We start from the raw sequence: 16,776 nt of genomic DNA, 5'->3' as shown, positions 1-16,776 counted from the left end.
CCCTGTGCAGAGGAGTACTTCAGTCCAAACCAACCATGATGGGTTTAACATGTGATGCGTCCAGACTTGAACTGATAAAGCGATAAGACAATGAAAGCTTGTATGCAGTGGTAACTACATCCAGACTTTCTACAATCTACGAGGAGACTTTTTGGTTTTCTCTCTGGACAGCGAGTGCTTTAAATGAAAGAATGTGCTTTCAGCTGCTCCATTATTTCCTACGAGGTCATCAAAGTGGATGGATTCACATGGTATGCCAGATGCAACCATCACATTTACCCACACTTATGACCTCCTGAAGCTGGGTTTGTGTCTCCTTTCAGGGTCTCGTGAGACTCATGAGGCAATGTGTTGACTATACCGCAGCATACTTTAGTATATTAAATGCAAAATTAGAGTAAATGTGAAAACATTAATTTTTCAGTATTCAGGGTTTTTTTAATTGAATTAGACAATAAGTTAAAAAATAGTTTGCTGAGTTTCAAAATAAAGTCACTCATATCTGTCAGAAAAAAGGAAGAACATTTTGCAGAAATATTTTCAGTAAAGCAAATCAGTGTTGCCAATATTCAGTACAGAAAGAAGGAAAACCTTTCAAGTAAAAATGACACATCGATCTTCATTTAGCTTGAATTCTTAATGAATTCTGCTCTCTTTGCTGTGCAAAATTACAGTGCACAAGTTCTTTTAATGGGGCACAAACCAAATGGAAATGTAATTAAAAAATCACAAATAAAACCTTGACTGACTCAGGGTAGAAAACAATGTAACTTACACTGCAGAAACATGATTATTAGCACCAGTAGTAACTTTTGAAGCAATACGCAAGTTCAGTCACATTTTACCTGAAACACAATTTTATACACAATGGTCATCTGCACAACCTCACACAGTAGAGCTAATTGCTAGCAAATCAACCAGGGTGGATGAATGATGGTTACCATGACAGAGCAATGAAAATCATGACAATCTACAGCATAGACGATTTCCTGAAAGATTTTTGTTTTGAATCAAAAAATGAAGCAGTAATGTGACAGAAATCCTTACCCTGCTAGCTTGGTTTTTGTTTCAATTTGTGTATCAAAACTGTTAATTGCCTTTGTTACTTCCCTGGCCTCTCTATTCTCTGTCTGACAGAGGTTATTTGAATGCAACTTTTTCAAGATTTTAAAGCATCTGCTTTAAAAAAAGAATCGCATCAGAAGAACAGCTTGTGCACAAAACTTCAAATCATACAACCAAACAAAAAAAAAATTGGATGAAAAAAAGCGAAGCGTGGTTGAAAGACTTGACATCATAAGGCCGTCAGGTAGTTCAAGGATCAATAAAGGACACTGCAATATAGCGGGTGCCGCCGGTTGTGGGTAGGCCTTCATGCAGGTGAGTCAGTCGTCCCGGGTGCATGAAGCTCCAGCCTTTCCTCGGTGATTCTATGCTACAGTTATACCGATGGAAACGGCAACCCCCTCCCTAAAAAAAGTAAATTGGATTTATAATTGTGAAATAAATCACTGGGTTAACAATACTCATCAGACAGATTATCTAATTGGAAAGCTTAAAATAAAATCTACATTTAAAAAATATATATAACAGCTATAATATTAGTGTGACTTATGCCCCATAATACAAGTCCTTACCTGAAAGTCTATGCCTTTGTTATTGAGAGCAATGTTAATGGTGAAGGTAGAGGAGTCATGGTGGGGCCTCAGGTAGGCTTGTCTCTCAGGAGTGTATTTTACAACAAAGTTCATCAAAGCATAACCCTGTGACAAAAGGATAGAAATGCATTGGCTGACAGTACTGATGTTACCTTCAAATAAAGAATTATGCTTACAATGTGTTTACAATATGGTAATACTATTCTAATAAGTGAACCTGTCCACCAGTATTACTTTATTATTATAAGGTTACTATCACTTTAAAATCTGTATAAAAATTTTTTAAAATACATGGATGTCGCCTCCAGCTCGCACTGGAACGGTTCGCAGCCGAGTGTGAAGCAGCGGGAACGAGGATCAGCACCTCCAAATCTGAGGCCATGGTTCTCAGCCGGAAAAGGGTGGAGTGCCCACTCCGGGTCGGGGATGAGTTCCTGCCCCAAGTGGAGGAGTTCAAGTATCTCGGGGTCTTGTTCGCGAGTGATGGGAGAAGGGAGCTGGAGATCGACAGACGGATTGGGGCTGCAGCTGCAGTAATGCGGACGCTGCACCGGTCCGTGGTGGTGAAGAGGGAGCTGAGTGTAAAAGCGAAGCTCTCAATTTACCGGTCGATCTACGTCCCTACCCTCACCTATGGCCACGAGCTGTGGGTAGTGACCGAAAGAACGAGATCGCGGATACAAGCGGCAGAAATGAGCTTCCTCCGAAGGGTGGCTGGCCTCTCCCTTAGAGATAGGGTGAGAAGTTCGGCCATCCGGGATGGGCTCAGAGTAGAGCAGCTGCTGCTCCACATCGAAAGGAGCCAGCTGAGGTGGTTCGGGCATCTGACAAGGATGCCCCCTGGGCGCCTCCTGGGTGAGGTGTTCCAGGCATGTCCCACCGGGAGGAGGCCCCGGGGCAGACCCAGGACACGCTGGAGAGATTATATCTCTCGGCTGGCCTGGGAACGCCTTGGTATTCCCCCGGACAAGCTGGAGGAGGTGGCTGGGGAGAGGGAGGTCTGGGCCTCTTTGCTTAGGCTGCTGCCCCCGCGACTCGGCCCCGGACAAAGCGGATGAAGATGGATGGATGGATGGATGGATGTCAATTTTATTGCTAGCAAGTTCTGATAGTGTTTCCAGTATAATATTATAGTATTCCTACTAGACATACATACAAAGGCATATGTATGTTTCCTACTACAGTTTTTAGGGCCACTGAAGATTGGTGAAAAAAATGAGGGAAGGGGAATCGTCTCAGAAATTTGCCACTTTAATCTTGAAGCTTTGCCTTTTTTTCCCTCATAAATAAATGCACCTTATTGTCTTTCTGATCTTCAGCGGCCCTAAAACGGTATCATAGTTTTCCCTAGTTTCTGGTTACTTATTACCAAATGACTTAAATTTCAGTGTCACATTAAATTATTATAAACACTGTTGACACAAGAGATTAGTTGGATTACTAAGGGGTAATAACTTAAATTTTCCATATTGGCACCTTTTTCTTTCCACCTTACTACCCCATTATTACCATTATTACCACAATATTAACGAGTGGTGATGGGAAATTCTACCAATTTGTCATCCAATGGAAAATTTGTCATCAGTTGTTAAGATTCACATCAGAATCACAAACATAAACATGAATAGCAGGTCAGCAGCTCATTATATGATTAAACTTTTCTGCTGTTATAACTCAGCTTTTACTAGAAAAAGGTCAGATTCACACAAACCTTTGTGTAATAGCCAGAGAAAACTTTTAACGTGACAGGTGATATGAACTCTCGGATGAAATGCAGCCACTCTTTCTCAAACCCAATTTGCTTCATGTGAATGTCATCTGTCGGCACAGTCTCATAGCCTCCAGCAATCCGCTTGTCCTGAGAAAAAGGAGAGAAACAGAGCCCGATGCAGTGTGACTAACGATGGAACAAATGACCTACTATCCTCAAAGTGTGTGTCCACAGTTTTCAAAGTGATGGTGATTGTGATGATGTGCATGTGTTATTTTTTTTTAAACCACAGGCTGTTCTGTTGTCTGCCTGTATGAGACTTAATGACCCATCCAGCTCAGTCGTCTCTCAAACAGAGTCAAAGTATTTGTAATATATTAATCTCCCTGGCCAACTTTGAGCCACTGGGAATTAGACACCATTAAACTAAAACACAGCTGGGTTTTTTTGGTTGTATTCAAATGGCCAACCTTGTGATGACAGCACTAAAATCATTTTTCACTATATGCATTAATCATAGTTGCATGTGTGTAACTTTCTGTGTCATACCAAAACATAACTTTGACATTTAAAAGCTAGCAAGCTAACCAAGAATAGTCTGTTTGATACTTGTTACATCTGGATGCCATTTAACCCACAAACAGTGAAAGAGTGCTTAGAAGTATCAGCAATAGTTAACTCAGTTAATTTATGTAAACTTTTGGGGTAATTTCAAAAATCTAAATTTCTACTGTATAATTTAAAAAAAATCAATAAACCTTTTAGTCATGCTAGTGGTGTTAGCAAATGGTAGCATGCCCTCACACTATTGTTGTGAGCTAAAGCTGGTGCTGCACATAACCAGCCATAACCAGCTTCACTAGCAGGCTTTTTAATCATTATTAATGATGGGAAGAGTGTCTTCTTGTTTCTGGCAACACACAATGGGTATTTGTCATTATATAACATAAATGAAACCATCAGTTGATGAATTTAAAGTACACTGGTTGTATTTAGCCCTAAAAAACTTTAAGATGTTAAGCAAGATAAAGCAGACATATCAAACTATAAGTACATTTCAGTTTTCCCAGCACATCTGTTATGCTAACTAAATTAACTTAGGCTACGTTCACACTGCAGGTCTTAATGCTCAATTCCGATTTTTTGATCAAATCTGATTTTTTTTGCCTGCTTGTTCACACTACAAATAAAATGTGACAGCAAACGCACTCTAGTGTGAACGCTCAAAGCGACCTGCATGCGCGAAAGAAGACGTCACACACAACAAGCTGTGTTTAGATGCAGACCAAACAATATTGTTTGACTGATGGCCCTTAATATAAAGACTTCAGACTTTACGTTTCCCAATTTTGCTTTAAGTTATAAAGTTATTTTGTTATTTACATTTGGCCTAATAATTATCCTTATTGCTGTTTTAGAGGAGCGGTGCTTCAAAGGATAGTTGCAGATTTCTGTCAGAATCTACAGATTATACAGTACAAATAAAATTTTCACGTTTCTCCAACGTTGTCTTCCCAACAGTTTCACTAACATCTACACTGGATGGCCAGGAAGCGTTCATGATGACTTCTCGGGGGCTGATAATTGGCGTCTGTCTTGTGTCAGTGACGTAAAAGACGGATTTAATGCGACATGACCGTTCAAACAGCAGTCGCTTTCTAAAACATCAGATATGTATCGGATTCAGTACCACATTCGAAAGTGACCCAGGTTGGATTTGAAAATATCGGATTTGTGCTGTTCACACTGTCATACCATGATCGGATATGGGTCGCATAGGGTCAAAAAAAGTCAGATTTGATGCGCTTTCGCCTGCAGTGTGAACGTAGCCTTAATCTTTGCCATCTTCTTTCTTATCATAGTGCTGAATTTTTACGTTCTATACTTTTGGATACATTTAATGTATTTTTTGTCCCTGTGGTGAAGAGGTCAGTGGTTGCATCTCAGTGCCTGGCCTCTCTAATAAATAACCTTTGCTTTTTGGCTCATACTTCTAAACTGAATCCAGTACCACTGATATTTTATTATGCTTGTCACCTTATTAAAATGTGTAAACATAAAACACAGAAAGAATAAGAAGAGCACTGTGCCTGTAGTGTGACGATTACACTTAGCACTTTATGTTCAGTGAAACTGAGCTAACAATACACACCTGGTGTTTGCCTCCAGACCATGAACCGTAATGCTCCATCTCCTCGACTAGTTCATCACAAGCCTTCTCTGAAAAGACTGCGAACCAGAACACATCTGGACATGGCTATAAAACACGCACACACATATTGACACACAAAAAGAGGCCACTGAGAATAGACTTGAATAACACCTTCATGTTGAGCTCTAGTAACTGTAATGTAATACCCAGATATGGTAAAACCAGATGTTGGGATTTTTTTTGCTGCGACATTATGTCATCCCATTTCCCCCCTCGGTCTGTATCAGTATGTTGAAGACATACAGATACACATGTATATATACAAACCTGCTCCAAGTAGTTGTCAGTGAAAATTCGAGTGTAGTTTGAGTGGATATATTTCTCTTTCCAGTCCTGCAAGCAGAAAGTACTTCAAATTAGTGCCCATTTTTTGAACTGTTTTCTGACCTGCATACCTCACAGAGCTAATCTCATCTCCCACAGGGCAGATCCCAGCTTGTCAAATACAGTAGTAAATCATCAGCCAGGAGCCTTATCACACCAAAGTCATTATTCCAAAATTGTCTCACATTTGTAATCGTTCCATTATTGTTAATAACCTTTACAGGTGGCTGTTGTTTATCTCAGCTATTCAGAAAAAAAAGCTTTTTTGTGGTTGAAGGATAATGAGAGATCATAATGACTTACCACAGGGTTTTCAAATATCTGCCACAAGTCATTGTTGTAATGAGAAATGTTATAATTGGCTGTGGAAATGAGCCTCCCAAATTCGTGACGGTTGGTTATGTACATGAAGACTCCCTGCAGCAAGCAGGAGAAAGTTGAGTAAGTTTCATAAAAGTTCGAGAAGCAAAAGATTTCTGATGTTCCACAAGCAAGATTTACTTCTCTACATAATCATCATGCATGCAGTATTAGAACACATGAATACTCATGAGTAGTTATCACTGGCAATGAAACTGACAAACTGATACTTGTGGCAAACTACTAAAAGCTTCATTTGCACAAAACTGAGAATATAGTTGGATTTAAGTGTGCTTAAACACACTGAAATCATTACTGAACTCTATGTTCAAACAGACACAGATGTCATATAAATAATCTTAGATTATTTATGGGTGTTGGGGGAGGGTCCTAGAGGGTTGGGAACTGGATAACATGGGGCAGGAGAGGAGTGGGAGAACAGGAACAGAGGGGTGCTAGGGAGGTCGGGACAAAGCAAATCCAGGAATTATATTCCCTCTAAAGTGAAGCATGGGGAGGGAGATGTGTAGGAGTGGTTTGGACTTACTATCAGACTAGGCTTTGTGCTTGATGAAGATGAATGAAAAATTAAGGATAGTTTTGCAATCTCTTTGCACAAGATTCCAAATTGCTAATGTACAAATGCATTCTGTGAAAAACTGTGATTTGCACCAGATGTTTAGCATGACTGCGGGAAAAAATAGTTTGAGCCTAGTCTGAGATTAGTCAGTGTGTTTAGAAAGAGCAGCTGGTAACGTGTGTGTGATGTAGGGTTTGGTTGTTTAGGGTAAAGCATCAGGACAGGGGAACTGCGCACTGTGTGAACTTTTTTGTCTCCTCCGTGATCTCCTCTTAGAAGCAATCATAAAAACATAAAAGATTATGAGTCTTTCTCTGTCTGACTGAGATCATTTTACTTTTAGACCTAAAGTTATCACAAGCAAAAAGTCAACATAAATTTTCGAAAAGTTGCCGGTCATCTTAATTTCTTATGCAACAAGTAGGCAACTCAGTACGAATTTATTAAGAATTTGTAACTGCGCATTTTCAAAAAACAAAACCTCCAATACTAAATTCAGTATAAGGGAAAATTTATTTCTGTACCTAAAACTATGCATGCTACATGGCTTAGATTGGTTTCTGAGTGCTAACCCATTGGAAATGGATGTTTCAGAAAGCAGAGTAGTCAAAACAAATGGAAACCTTTGGGGGCCTGAGCATATGGAATGATTCCGGAGAAGGGGAGTCTTTTTCTCTGTGACTGGTCTAAAATAAAGGAGAAGCATCATGTAAATAAGGTGACATTAGTGAATTCAAAATAAAAAACAGGGTGACAGAGGAAGTACATATGTCACACACATAGGAATTCGGGAGGAGAGGAAACACGCCTGCATGAAAAAGAAGCAAGATTCCCTCTGAAGCTGATGTTTTTGTAGGTTAACATGGGAGCAATGCATGCTGGGGGAGCAGGCCAAGCAAACCAGACAACATACACTGTGTTTGAATCAGACACCGCAGCTGCCAAGTCCAAGTGACGCAAAGCAAGACTAGGTAACAAGTTCACAAGTGAAAAGAAAAAAAAACCCACAAGAGACAAGACCCTTTCTGTCTGGTAGCCAGCCAGGCATCGGTTGTACTGACTGCGCTCAAGACGTAAGGTTAAAAGAAGGTAAAGGATGATGGGATACAAGTGTAGCAGAGAACCTCGCACGACCAAAGAGACACTGTAAACACAGGACGGTCATGACTTGCTGACGAAGACACTCATACATACTCATACATACAAACACTGATACTTGCCAGTCTTTGGTTTCCGTTGAGCTGTTGACTTTTGTTAGTAGCAAATTCATTGCTTAACCAAACTAACTATTATAAATATACCTAAAGTTAGTATGACCTTATACATTCTTGTTGCTAAATTAATCTTAATATTTTACGGACAGTAGTGCTAATAGAGGAATCCTTAAAGATGGCGGTTGTTCCTTCTTACCATGTCTCTGGCATTTCTACATAAAGCCATATCTGGGTCCAGTTTTTCCAGAACAAAGTAGTTCCTTTCTTTCAATTCATTCCTTAAGGCACTGCCCTTGACCAGGTATACATGTGCCATGTAAGGAATGTTCCACACACCCCTAGAAACAACAAGACATAAAGACAGGAAGTGCTTATTTTGTATTAATCCAGTATGTATGTATGTAAGAATGTATTCTTACAGTGTGCAGTAGTGAACTGTGTGGTAGAAAAGAAAAAAAAGCTCAGCATATTCATTTAGAATCTTTTGAAACTTACATAACAACCATTTATTTTCTGCATGCTGTCAATCTGAGTTCCAACTGTTGTGGGTAAATAAGTGTTTCCGTGCAATCTTAGAGCAAATCTAACTTACTAACTTACTTTTAAGCAAAGTCAGTCAGAAATAAAAGTTTAACTTAGTGTTTTTCTCATCAAATCACTTTTCTGACTCTTCACATAGGCCTTCTAAGTTAGCAGGTCTTATTTTTTGTGGCTAAACATGAAGGAAAATAGTTCCAGCACAACGGTGCAAGATTTATTCATAGTTACGGACATGCTCAGAGATCCAGTACCCACATTTGCTTTGTGAACCATGAAATGCAAAGCCATAACTTTGTTTACCCTTATTGCTCTTGTGACTTACACGCGTTTCCTCTGCACAATGTCAACATAATCTTCAGATCGGGCGTAATACCCATCCAGACTCAAGGCTCCCCAGAAGTTGGACCACAGCTTGCCGTGACGAGTGACAAGGGGGCCAATTATTTTTCTGTTGGAAAGTGAGAGACGGAGTGAAGAGATGGTAACTCTGTCAGGGCAGTTAAAACTCAGTGAAATCTCCCAAGCAGGCAGCCACCTATTGCACCAGACCACTTGCCACTGGGGTAAGGCCTCTATCTAAAGTCTCAACCTCTAGCTGGATAGTATACTTTATATTACACTGCAAAGTCAGAAACAGATCACAGAAAACCACGATTCGAACCACACCAGTACATCATGCTGGACTCAATTCAAAGAAGTGTACTTTCTTTCTGTTAAATAAACTGGGAAAAAGTTTGCAAAATAACACCACCATAAATCACAGTGTGGGTTCGTATATATACTGCAGTATGCTAATGGTAAACTTTCTTGGTTGAGATAAATTGGACTTTTGCTCCCACAACCTCTGTGCCAGCTGAGAATTCCCATGCTGTCTTTAAATATCCGTAAACGCCAGTCACAATACCATGCCACGGCCACAGTGACATCTAGTTTATGGGAAGGTTTCTTTAAGATCGTGAGCTGCAGAAGGGCAAAAAGAGGTTGAATGTTTGTTTTTTGTATAATGCAAAGTGGCATTTCTGAGTTAGTTCAATAGACTCTTTTGCTGTATCCATGTGGCCAGAGAAAAACAGGAAGCCAACGCAGCCTATTTTAAAACTTTAATTCACTCAGCTGTAATGTTCCTGTGGTTTTGCCACTTGCGGGATAAACTAAATGGTTCAATGATCACAACAGCTACCAAGAAGGTCCAAACAGGCTCAGTTGTGGCTTCTATTCCAGTTACTGTGTGATTACCTGTTTTGCTCAATGAGGAGCTTCAGTGTCTGTCTGTTGGTCAGCATGACATCAGAATCTATGCTGAAGTAGTAGTCGCATGTGGCATCCTGACGGCAAAGATCCCTAATGAAATTAAAACACAGACATGGCGGAGAAAATGATTTTTTGTTTTCCAACCCAGAGCTGATTACGGTCAATAAAAGGCTTGGAATTAATCACTGTCACGGCTTTAGATTTATCAGCGTCAAAGTATAAGGTGTAATTTTCAATGGTGGAGTCTGACTCTTGCTATCTTTAAACCTCCAGTGGATAAGGAGATTTCAGAAAATTAGAGACTCCTAATAAACCTAAGACTTCTTCATTACAGGGCTGTGCTGACCAATGCTTCCCGGGATGCTGTGCCTAAACGTTTTGGTCCAAATAAAGCTGCAGTTTACACCTGAGTGTGTGAGTTTGTGAATCCTTACACATTGCCGAGGATTTTAAATCAGTCACAATGCAGCCTGGAAAAAAAATAAGTCAATGAATTTAATTTAGCAACATTTACAACCTTCTTGAGGACAGTCTCAGTCTCCATCAGAGGTTTGTAGATGCTTATGACACCTGCTAAACTATGAGAAGACATTTTGGATTGGTCCTCCTTAAATAATTGTTTTCCTTCTACAACAATTCCTTTATGATGAATTGTAGATAGATGTGAAGAGTTCAGACTTAGTTGTAGAAATCCATAATGTCAGAAGGAAAATGGAATTGCATGCTAAAAATCAAGCATGCCCAAATATAAAGTATGGCAGAGGGAGCATTATGTTTGGGGCTGCTTTTCAAAAATAGGGTCTAAGGCTTCACAGATAGAGGAAGGAAATAATTAAAAATAAAATTTAAAAAATCAAAAACATTAGAATGGCTGAAAATTAAGAAAATTCATATTTTTGAATTACCAAGTTGCTGGCCTTAGCCTGACTGGGATGCTGAAGAGGGTTGACAGTTACAATAAAACATACCCTGCCTTGACATCCTTTAGAACGATAATTTACAAAATAAACATTATGTTATAGTTAAAAAACTTTAGACTTTAGAGCATGAACCCATTAAGAAAGAGCTTACTAAGACTTAAATAACTCGACTTTATTTTCTGTAATAGGAGTGGACCCCTACTACCATCTTTTATCTAAAAGCAATTATATTGATAGAGAGGGGAAGCTCACAGCCCACATTTCCAGTTTCCTTAGCACCTTTTCCCAGGTTTGACTGTGAATGATATTCAGAAGCAAAAACTACAACTGTTTGCCTGTTATTAGTTTAGTCATATTATGTTTATCTGTAAATCTGTGATTTAGCTGGACCTAAGAACACGTTTTATGAGTAATCAATACAGAAAGACTACAAAGCAGCACCAAAGGTGTATTTGTCTCTCTGGTTATTCTTAATACAGACCTTGAATGCACTGAATTATTCATGCTTCTAGCAACAAAGATGACCGTTTTCCCAAACAGAAACCATGAAAACTCGTTTAGAGGTTTTGAAAGTATTGCATGGTTAATCAAAGTCAGAAAACACCATATCCTTTATAATCATTCAAAAATTCTAAGAAACTTCAGATTCTGAGAAATGATACATTTATAATAGTTATACATACATTGCCATATTCCTGGCCTCTCCTTGGCTCAAATTTTCTTCTGGTCCCACAACTTTGAAACTGTTGAGCACATTCTTGTTCTCTTCCCAGAACCTCTGGATGTGCTTCTCGTGGTAAACCTCCTGAGCAGGGAGCCAATATTAATGGATTAACAGAGACACCACATACTGTGTAAGGAGCCATGTAGAGATCTAGGAAGGAAAAAAAAAACTGCACATGCAGCTGCATGTACTCACATTGTTGTGGACAAAGAGTTTGAGTTTATCCTTTGGGTAATCCAGGGTCAGCAGTCGCTGAAAGAATTCAGGAAGAAATGGAGTTGGCTGCTCAATGAATACTCCAACCAGCACATTTGGATACTCCTGTTTAGATTCGAAAGAAAGACATATTGTTTAGATTTCATAAAAGTGTCCCTGGCAGTGGAAGACTTGTTTAAAATAAATCATGGATGATTTTGACATTTCATTTCTCACATAAGCAAACCATGAAGCCAATACATCTGTCACTGCATTAACTCTATTTTCTTGATTTGACTTTAGAATTGTGCCTTGACTATTGTCTTTGCAGAATTTGGTGCTGGCTTTAACATTTTAAATATGTTGTTAACACATTGCAAAACCCTTCGCATTAATTTCCTGAACATCTTCCATCCTGACCAGCTGATATGTTGTAATCTAATGAAGTGGGTAACCAAAACCACGGTACAAACACGTGCACAAAATGATTCCGCAGAAAGTTGAGGAAATAAAGATAAAATGGAAAAATGAAGCAATAGAGAAGAGAAGAGCAAAGACTTTCCCATGACACTCAGCTCCAGCCCACACAGCTCAGTCTGGACTCTTGATCCTCTTGACCAGTTCATGGCAAAGGTCTGGGCCAAGGATGAAAAGAGATCCGAGAAGAACCATCTAATTTGCAAGTTCCGCAATGACTGTGTTTTAGGCACAAGAATGGGAGCTCATCCATCAAGGCAATGTGAGCTTAAATTGTCACAGAAAAGTAGGAGCAGACAGAAACATTAAAACGAAAGCAAAAAGTTACCCTTAGCATTTCTTATAGCAGAGAAAAGCAACACCCAACAGTAGAAACAGTTAAAGAAAAGCAATGAAGTGGCCTGGGTGGGATTGTTTGGTCTTTCGTGGTGTAACTCTCAGTGTCATTGCAGGGCTTAATTTCAATCTCAAAACACAAGTACACTAAAAACCAACAAGTACCTCCTCCAAACTGGGTTTACCCCACAGGAAAGGCCTGGACAGTATGACCAAACTTTCCACATGACCTGAGCTCCCACCAGTTTCTGTCCCACATAAACAAAGGGGCACAGTGGAATGAAATGTCCTTTCTAATGTGCCTATTATTGAGAAGGAGTAGTGTTTTCTTCATTCACTGTGGAAGGTCACCAATAGCAACTTTCACAGTGATGCCTTTCATGTAGCTTGGTTTGTACTGAATCGGCTCCAGTTAAACTATTGAAGTGTATCCATGCAGCATGTTGGATTACAGCAATTTTATTTGTGTAATGTGAAAACATCAATTTTAGTGAACAGTAAAAACACATTTTGCTCTACAATAGACAGATTTTCCTCAAACTATTTTTAAGGTAAAAATAAATAAAGATGAACTGAGATCTTGTGTTGGTTACAGTGTTCGCCTAGAGGACCCAGAAGTAAAGTTTGGCATCATTCTTGACAGACGTAACCACACAGCAATAGACATTTCCTATTGCCTGCCATTCCTGCCGGCTATACGTTGCCAGCCTGGGTTGAACTCTGTGACAAATTTTCAGTACAACCACTGTAAGTTACTATTGTGGATAAAACCCACAGTGCGGCGCATGCTAAAAGACAGCCTGGTCGACAGTGACACCCCTTTAAATGAGCCCTTCAGAAAACCTCAAAAGCCATATCCTGCACCGCAGATGTGCAGTGCTTCCTCTTGCCCAAGTAGTTCCCCTTGCACTTATGCTCTTTTAAAATGGTCCAGAAATGCGGAATGGGCACATAACCTATTATCGCTGGAAAGACAGTGGAGTACCAACAGAATTGCTTATCTGTTGAAATACGGAAAAAAATCTGGGATCTTCAACTACTGTCTAAACAGTCAGTGTGATACATGGGTGGTTGATGTTGGGAAATGGGCTGTATGTGTCATCCTTTCCGGAGTCCAGAAGAGAGGATGAAGAAGAACTTTCCACAGCAGCTATTTCAAAGCAGACTAAAAAAGGATGGCAAGTAGATGGAAAAAAGCAGTCTGGTGCACCTACCTTTAACTGAGAAAAGTCTACGACGTCATCATCACAGTGGCTACAGCCGTGTTCATAGTTCCATGCATTGGGAACATAGTTGGCCAGATAGTTCAAGTACATCTGCAAGAAAAAAGCATTCAAAGTAAATAAAAGACTTGAGACAGCTGAGGTCACATTCTTATGATATGTTTGAAAATCCTAACCTGGAATACAACTGTGGACGTAAAGATTTATTGTACGACTGTGTCATGACTGGACACATTCACTTGCAGGTCAGACTAAAGGCCACAGAGTGATGTGTCGTCTACAGAAGCCAAGGCTTGGCAACAATGTTATCATTCTTCATAACTTTCAACATATTGTTAGCACAACCATTGCTGCTCTGTATTTAGTGTGAGAACGTGTAATTTACCGGTTGCTACCGTTTGCCAGTCTGTTATTGCAGACGTTAACGCCATGATCATGTAGCTGTCACAAAACTCAACTTGGCGAGATAACTGGGAAATAAAATGAACTAATGGTCTGACAACTCGCTAGTCAGCTCATACTGTGATCTCTCATTAAAAGCTTTTCTTTCAGCTGTTGAGCCCTCTGGGAAGAATGACTCAGTAGTTTGGTGGGTTTGGTTCTTTAACAGGGAAGACCAAACATAAACAGTTGGCCAAAAAATGAGACAGGAGAAGGAAAAGACCAGAAGAAAAATCAACAGAATTATAGCGGGCATCCTGCTTTTTAGTTTCCTCAGCTCTACACCATGATGTAGAATTGAGTGATGGCAAAAACAAAATGAGAGTATTGTAGCTATATTCACTGCCCTTTATGCCTAGGTAACTACCAAGTATCACGTTACCAGTAAGTAGAGTCAAATTTATACAACGAACAGAACATCAGCAGCAGTGATGAATGGTTGCTGGATAAAATCTAAAAGTCTAAAAGGCCAACAGAAACTCATTTGCAAATGGCAGGAAAGAGTTTGATAATTACATTCAAGGTTAGTGTCATAGGTCAGGATAATTATCTTAAAAGTATCTGTTCTGTCCCTTAAGTAGGCTACATTAGGTGTGTCCTTGACTGCAATTTCTTGCTCACTTTGGTGTTTCCGTTGCCATGGACAACTACTGGCAGAGAGTCGTACGCCGTGTTTCTAACTCTCACTCTGTCCGTTCCAAACTTGAGAAGCACTTCATCTGCCAACAAAAAGGGGAACACAAGACATTTTAGGCCATATTTTGAAAGCTGACATACTACATGGGCAAGAGCTGCGAGGATTTAGAACTTATAAACTGCAAATCCTACATGTTCACTGAAAGTAATCCACAGATTGGCGGCAGCACCAACATCAAATGTTGGTTTAAGTGTTTTTTTTGGTTGTTGTTTTTTTGCCACTTAGACATCCAAGACAGAGTTTAAATTATAAAGATTCAGAGATTATTCAATTAGAAAATAAAATATCTTTAAATTCTCACCAACAGCCCCGTTCAGGTTTTGAAAAATCTGGCACTTGTGGTCCAAAGTCATATTGAGAGATTCCTGTAAGAAGACAAAGACCTACATTTAGCCATCCATAGCTATCCATAATTTAAAACACAGACATGTGTTTTAAATTAAGATGCTGCCATTGGGATTCAGTGGTGCACAGTTTACTCTTCTGGGTCTGTCTTCTCTTATTGCAATAACCACATCCAATTTGAACCTGTTGCCAAGCTGTGGAGCTCCCATTACATTACTAATTGAGACATGGCAGATGTTGATGCAGGCACGATCAAGTCACTGTGCCCGTGGTTAAAAAAACACAATGGAGACATGAACCAAGCCACAGATTTAGAGAATCTTTGCTCTCTTGGCAGGACTCACCCGCTGTAATGGGTCCAGGTATATTTTAGTGTAGAAGAGCTGGTCATCATCATTATCATGAAGGTTCCACTGTGAAACTATTCTGTTTATGTACGGGGCGTAGCCAATTATACCTGAAAGTAATAAACAGTGTGAAACACAAATCCAGCAGTAAAAGATAGAGTGAGAAATGTTTACAGGCGTATACATGGCTGGTAGGCTGTTGGTGACAATTACAGTACAACTGCTGGCTCCGTGGTGTAGGTCGAAATACTTGGGAAGCCTGGACGTCTTAGCACAGAGTGTGACTTTTGGCAATAATCCCAAGCACACACGAGAAATAGCTAGGGACTTTCTCTTCCCTCAGAGTAATAATGGGTAGTAAGAAGGATCTTTATGTTTAGAACAACACAACTTACTGCTAGCTGAGTTTCTGAAACTATATTTGGTGGTATCTTACACACTATAAATGCACATTCTCATGGCAATCTCTACTCCAGTTTCCCCCCCACGTCTCTTCTTTTCCTCACTGTGTTGCTCAAGGACAGTGACCACAATAACAGATTGCAGGGTTTGGCTGTGTTGCTGGTTTGCTCCATTTTGCATCCTATCATTTGAAAAAAGCCTCAGACACTGTAAACAAGTCGATGGACAGACATGACATAATCTAAGCGGCAGGAATGAGAGAAAAATGTTCAAAAGAAATCATATTTTATGTTTTTAAGCTTTTATTCCTGATAGCTAGTCCACCTCAAATGCTGCGAATTGCATGCCTGTTGGAAACGTTCAGTGTCTTGTACTGCTCTACTAGATGAGGCAGCATAAAACATTCTCAGGAATGAAAACACATAATATGAAACAACAGTTCACATTTTTTATGATATATATGCTTGGACAGACAGGGTTTAATGGCCAGATCCCAGGGATTTCAGGTAATTAGCTTTAACCATTAGTAGTTTTGTTAGTGTGCGTGACCCCTCACTCTACTTAAATAAACACATGCAGTCACACACAAACATAACCCTATCTTGACTGCATCTCAAAGACACTAGACTCTCTGTGACAAAGTATGCATCCAGATGCTATAAAACTTTCCCCAATGGTCACTTGGGCGGTAGCGTTAGGAACACAAACAAAGCCTACAATTTTATACAAACTGTGGCACATTCAGGGGCCCAAGACAAATCCACGTCATGTCAATGACAATGAATGCTAAAAACAGCCTCTGATCAGTCTGAGACAGCC

At 39.8% G+C, this 16,776-nt stretch overlaps 1 protein-coding gene across 2 annotated transcripts in view; it reads right to left on the bottom strand.

Moving 5' to 3' along the window:
* Positions 1–412: 412 nt before the first annotated feature.
* Positions 413–16,776, bottom strand: part of plod2 (procollagen-lysine, 2-oxoglutarate 5-dioxygenase 2) — a 35,878-nt gene continuing 19,514 nt past the window's right edge. Inside the window, exons 5-20 of one of the 2 annotated variants that reach the window (XM_004546782.4) lie at positions 15,553–15,665; positions 15,165–15,228; positions 14,788–14,885; positions 13,717–13,818; positions 11,690–11,815; positions 11,454–11,575; positions 9,836–9,940; positions 8,922–9,047; positions 8,256–8,397; positions 7,469–7,531; positions 6,209–6,322; positions 5,849–5,914; positions 5,522–5,626; positions 3,370–3,516; positions 1,638–1,763; positions 413–1,470 (exon numbers count right to left, since the gene is read on the bottom strand). In XM_004546782.4, coding sequence (XP_004546839.1) covers positions 1,315–1,470; positions 1,638–1,763; positions 3,370–3,516; positions 5,522–5,626; positions 5,849–5,914; positions 6,209–6,322; positions 7,469–7,531; positions 8,256–8,397; positions 8,922–9,047; positions 9,836–9,940; positions 11,454–11,575; positions 11,690–11,815; positions 13,717–13,818; positions 14,788–14,885; positions 15,165–15,228; positions 15,553–15,665 — 1,775 coding nt within the window. In that variant the 3' untranslated portion in view covers positions 413–1,314. The remainder of the gene's footprint in view (positions 1,471–1,637; positions 1,764–3,369; positions 3,517–5,521; positions 5,627–5,848; positions 5,915–6,208; positions 6,323–7,468; positions 7,532–8,255; positions 8,398–8,921; positions 9,048–9,835; positions 9,941–11,453; positions 11,576–11,689; positions 11,816–13,716; positions 13,819–14,787; positions 14,886–15,164; positions 15,229–15,552; positions 15,666–16,776) is intronic. The other variant, XM_004546783.5, reaches the window with a different exon arrangement.

The sequence above is a fragment of the Maylandia zebra genome, linkage group LG9, assembly GCF_041146795.1.
Source record: "Maylandia zebra isolate NMK-2024a linkage group LG9, Mzebra_GT3a, whole genome shotgun sequence".
Lineage (NCBI taxonomy): Eukaryota > Metazoa > Chordata > Actinopteri > Cichliformes > Cichlidae > Maylandia > Maylandia zebra.
This window is presented reverse-complemented; position numbering and strand designations above follow the sequence as displayed.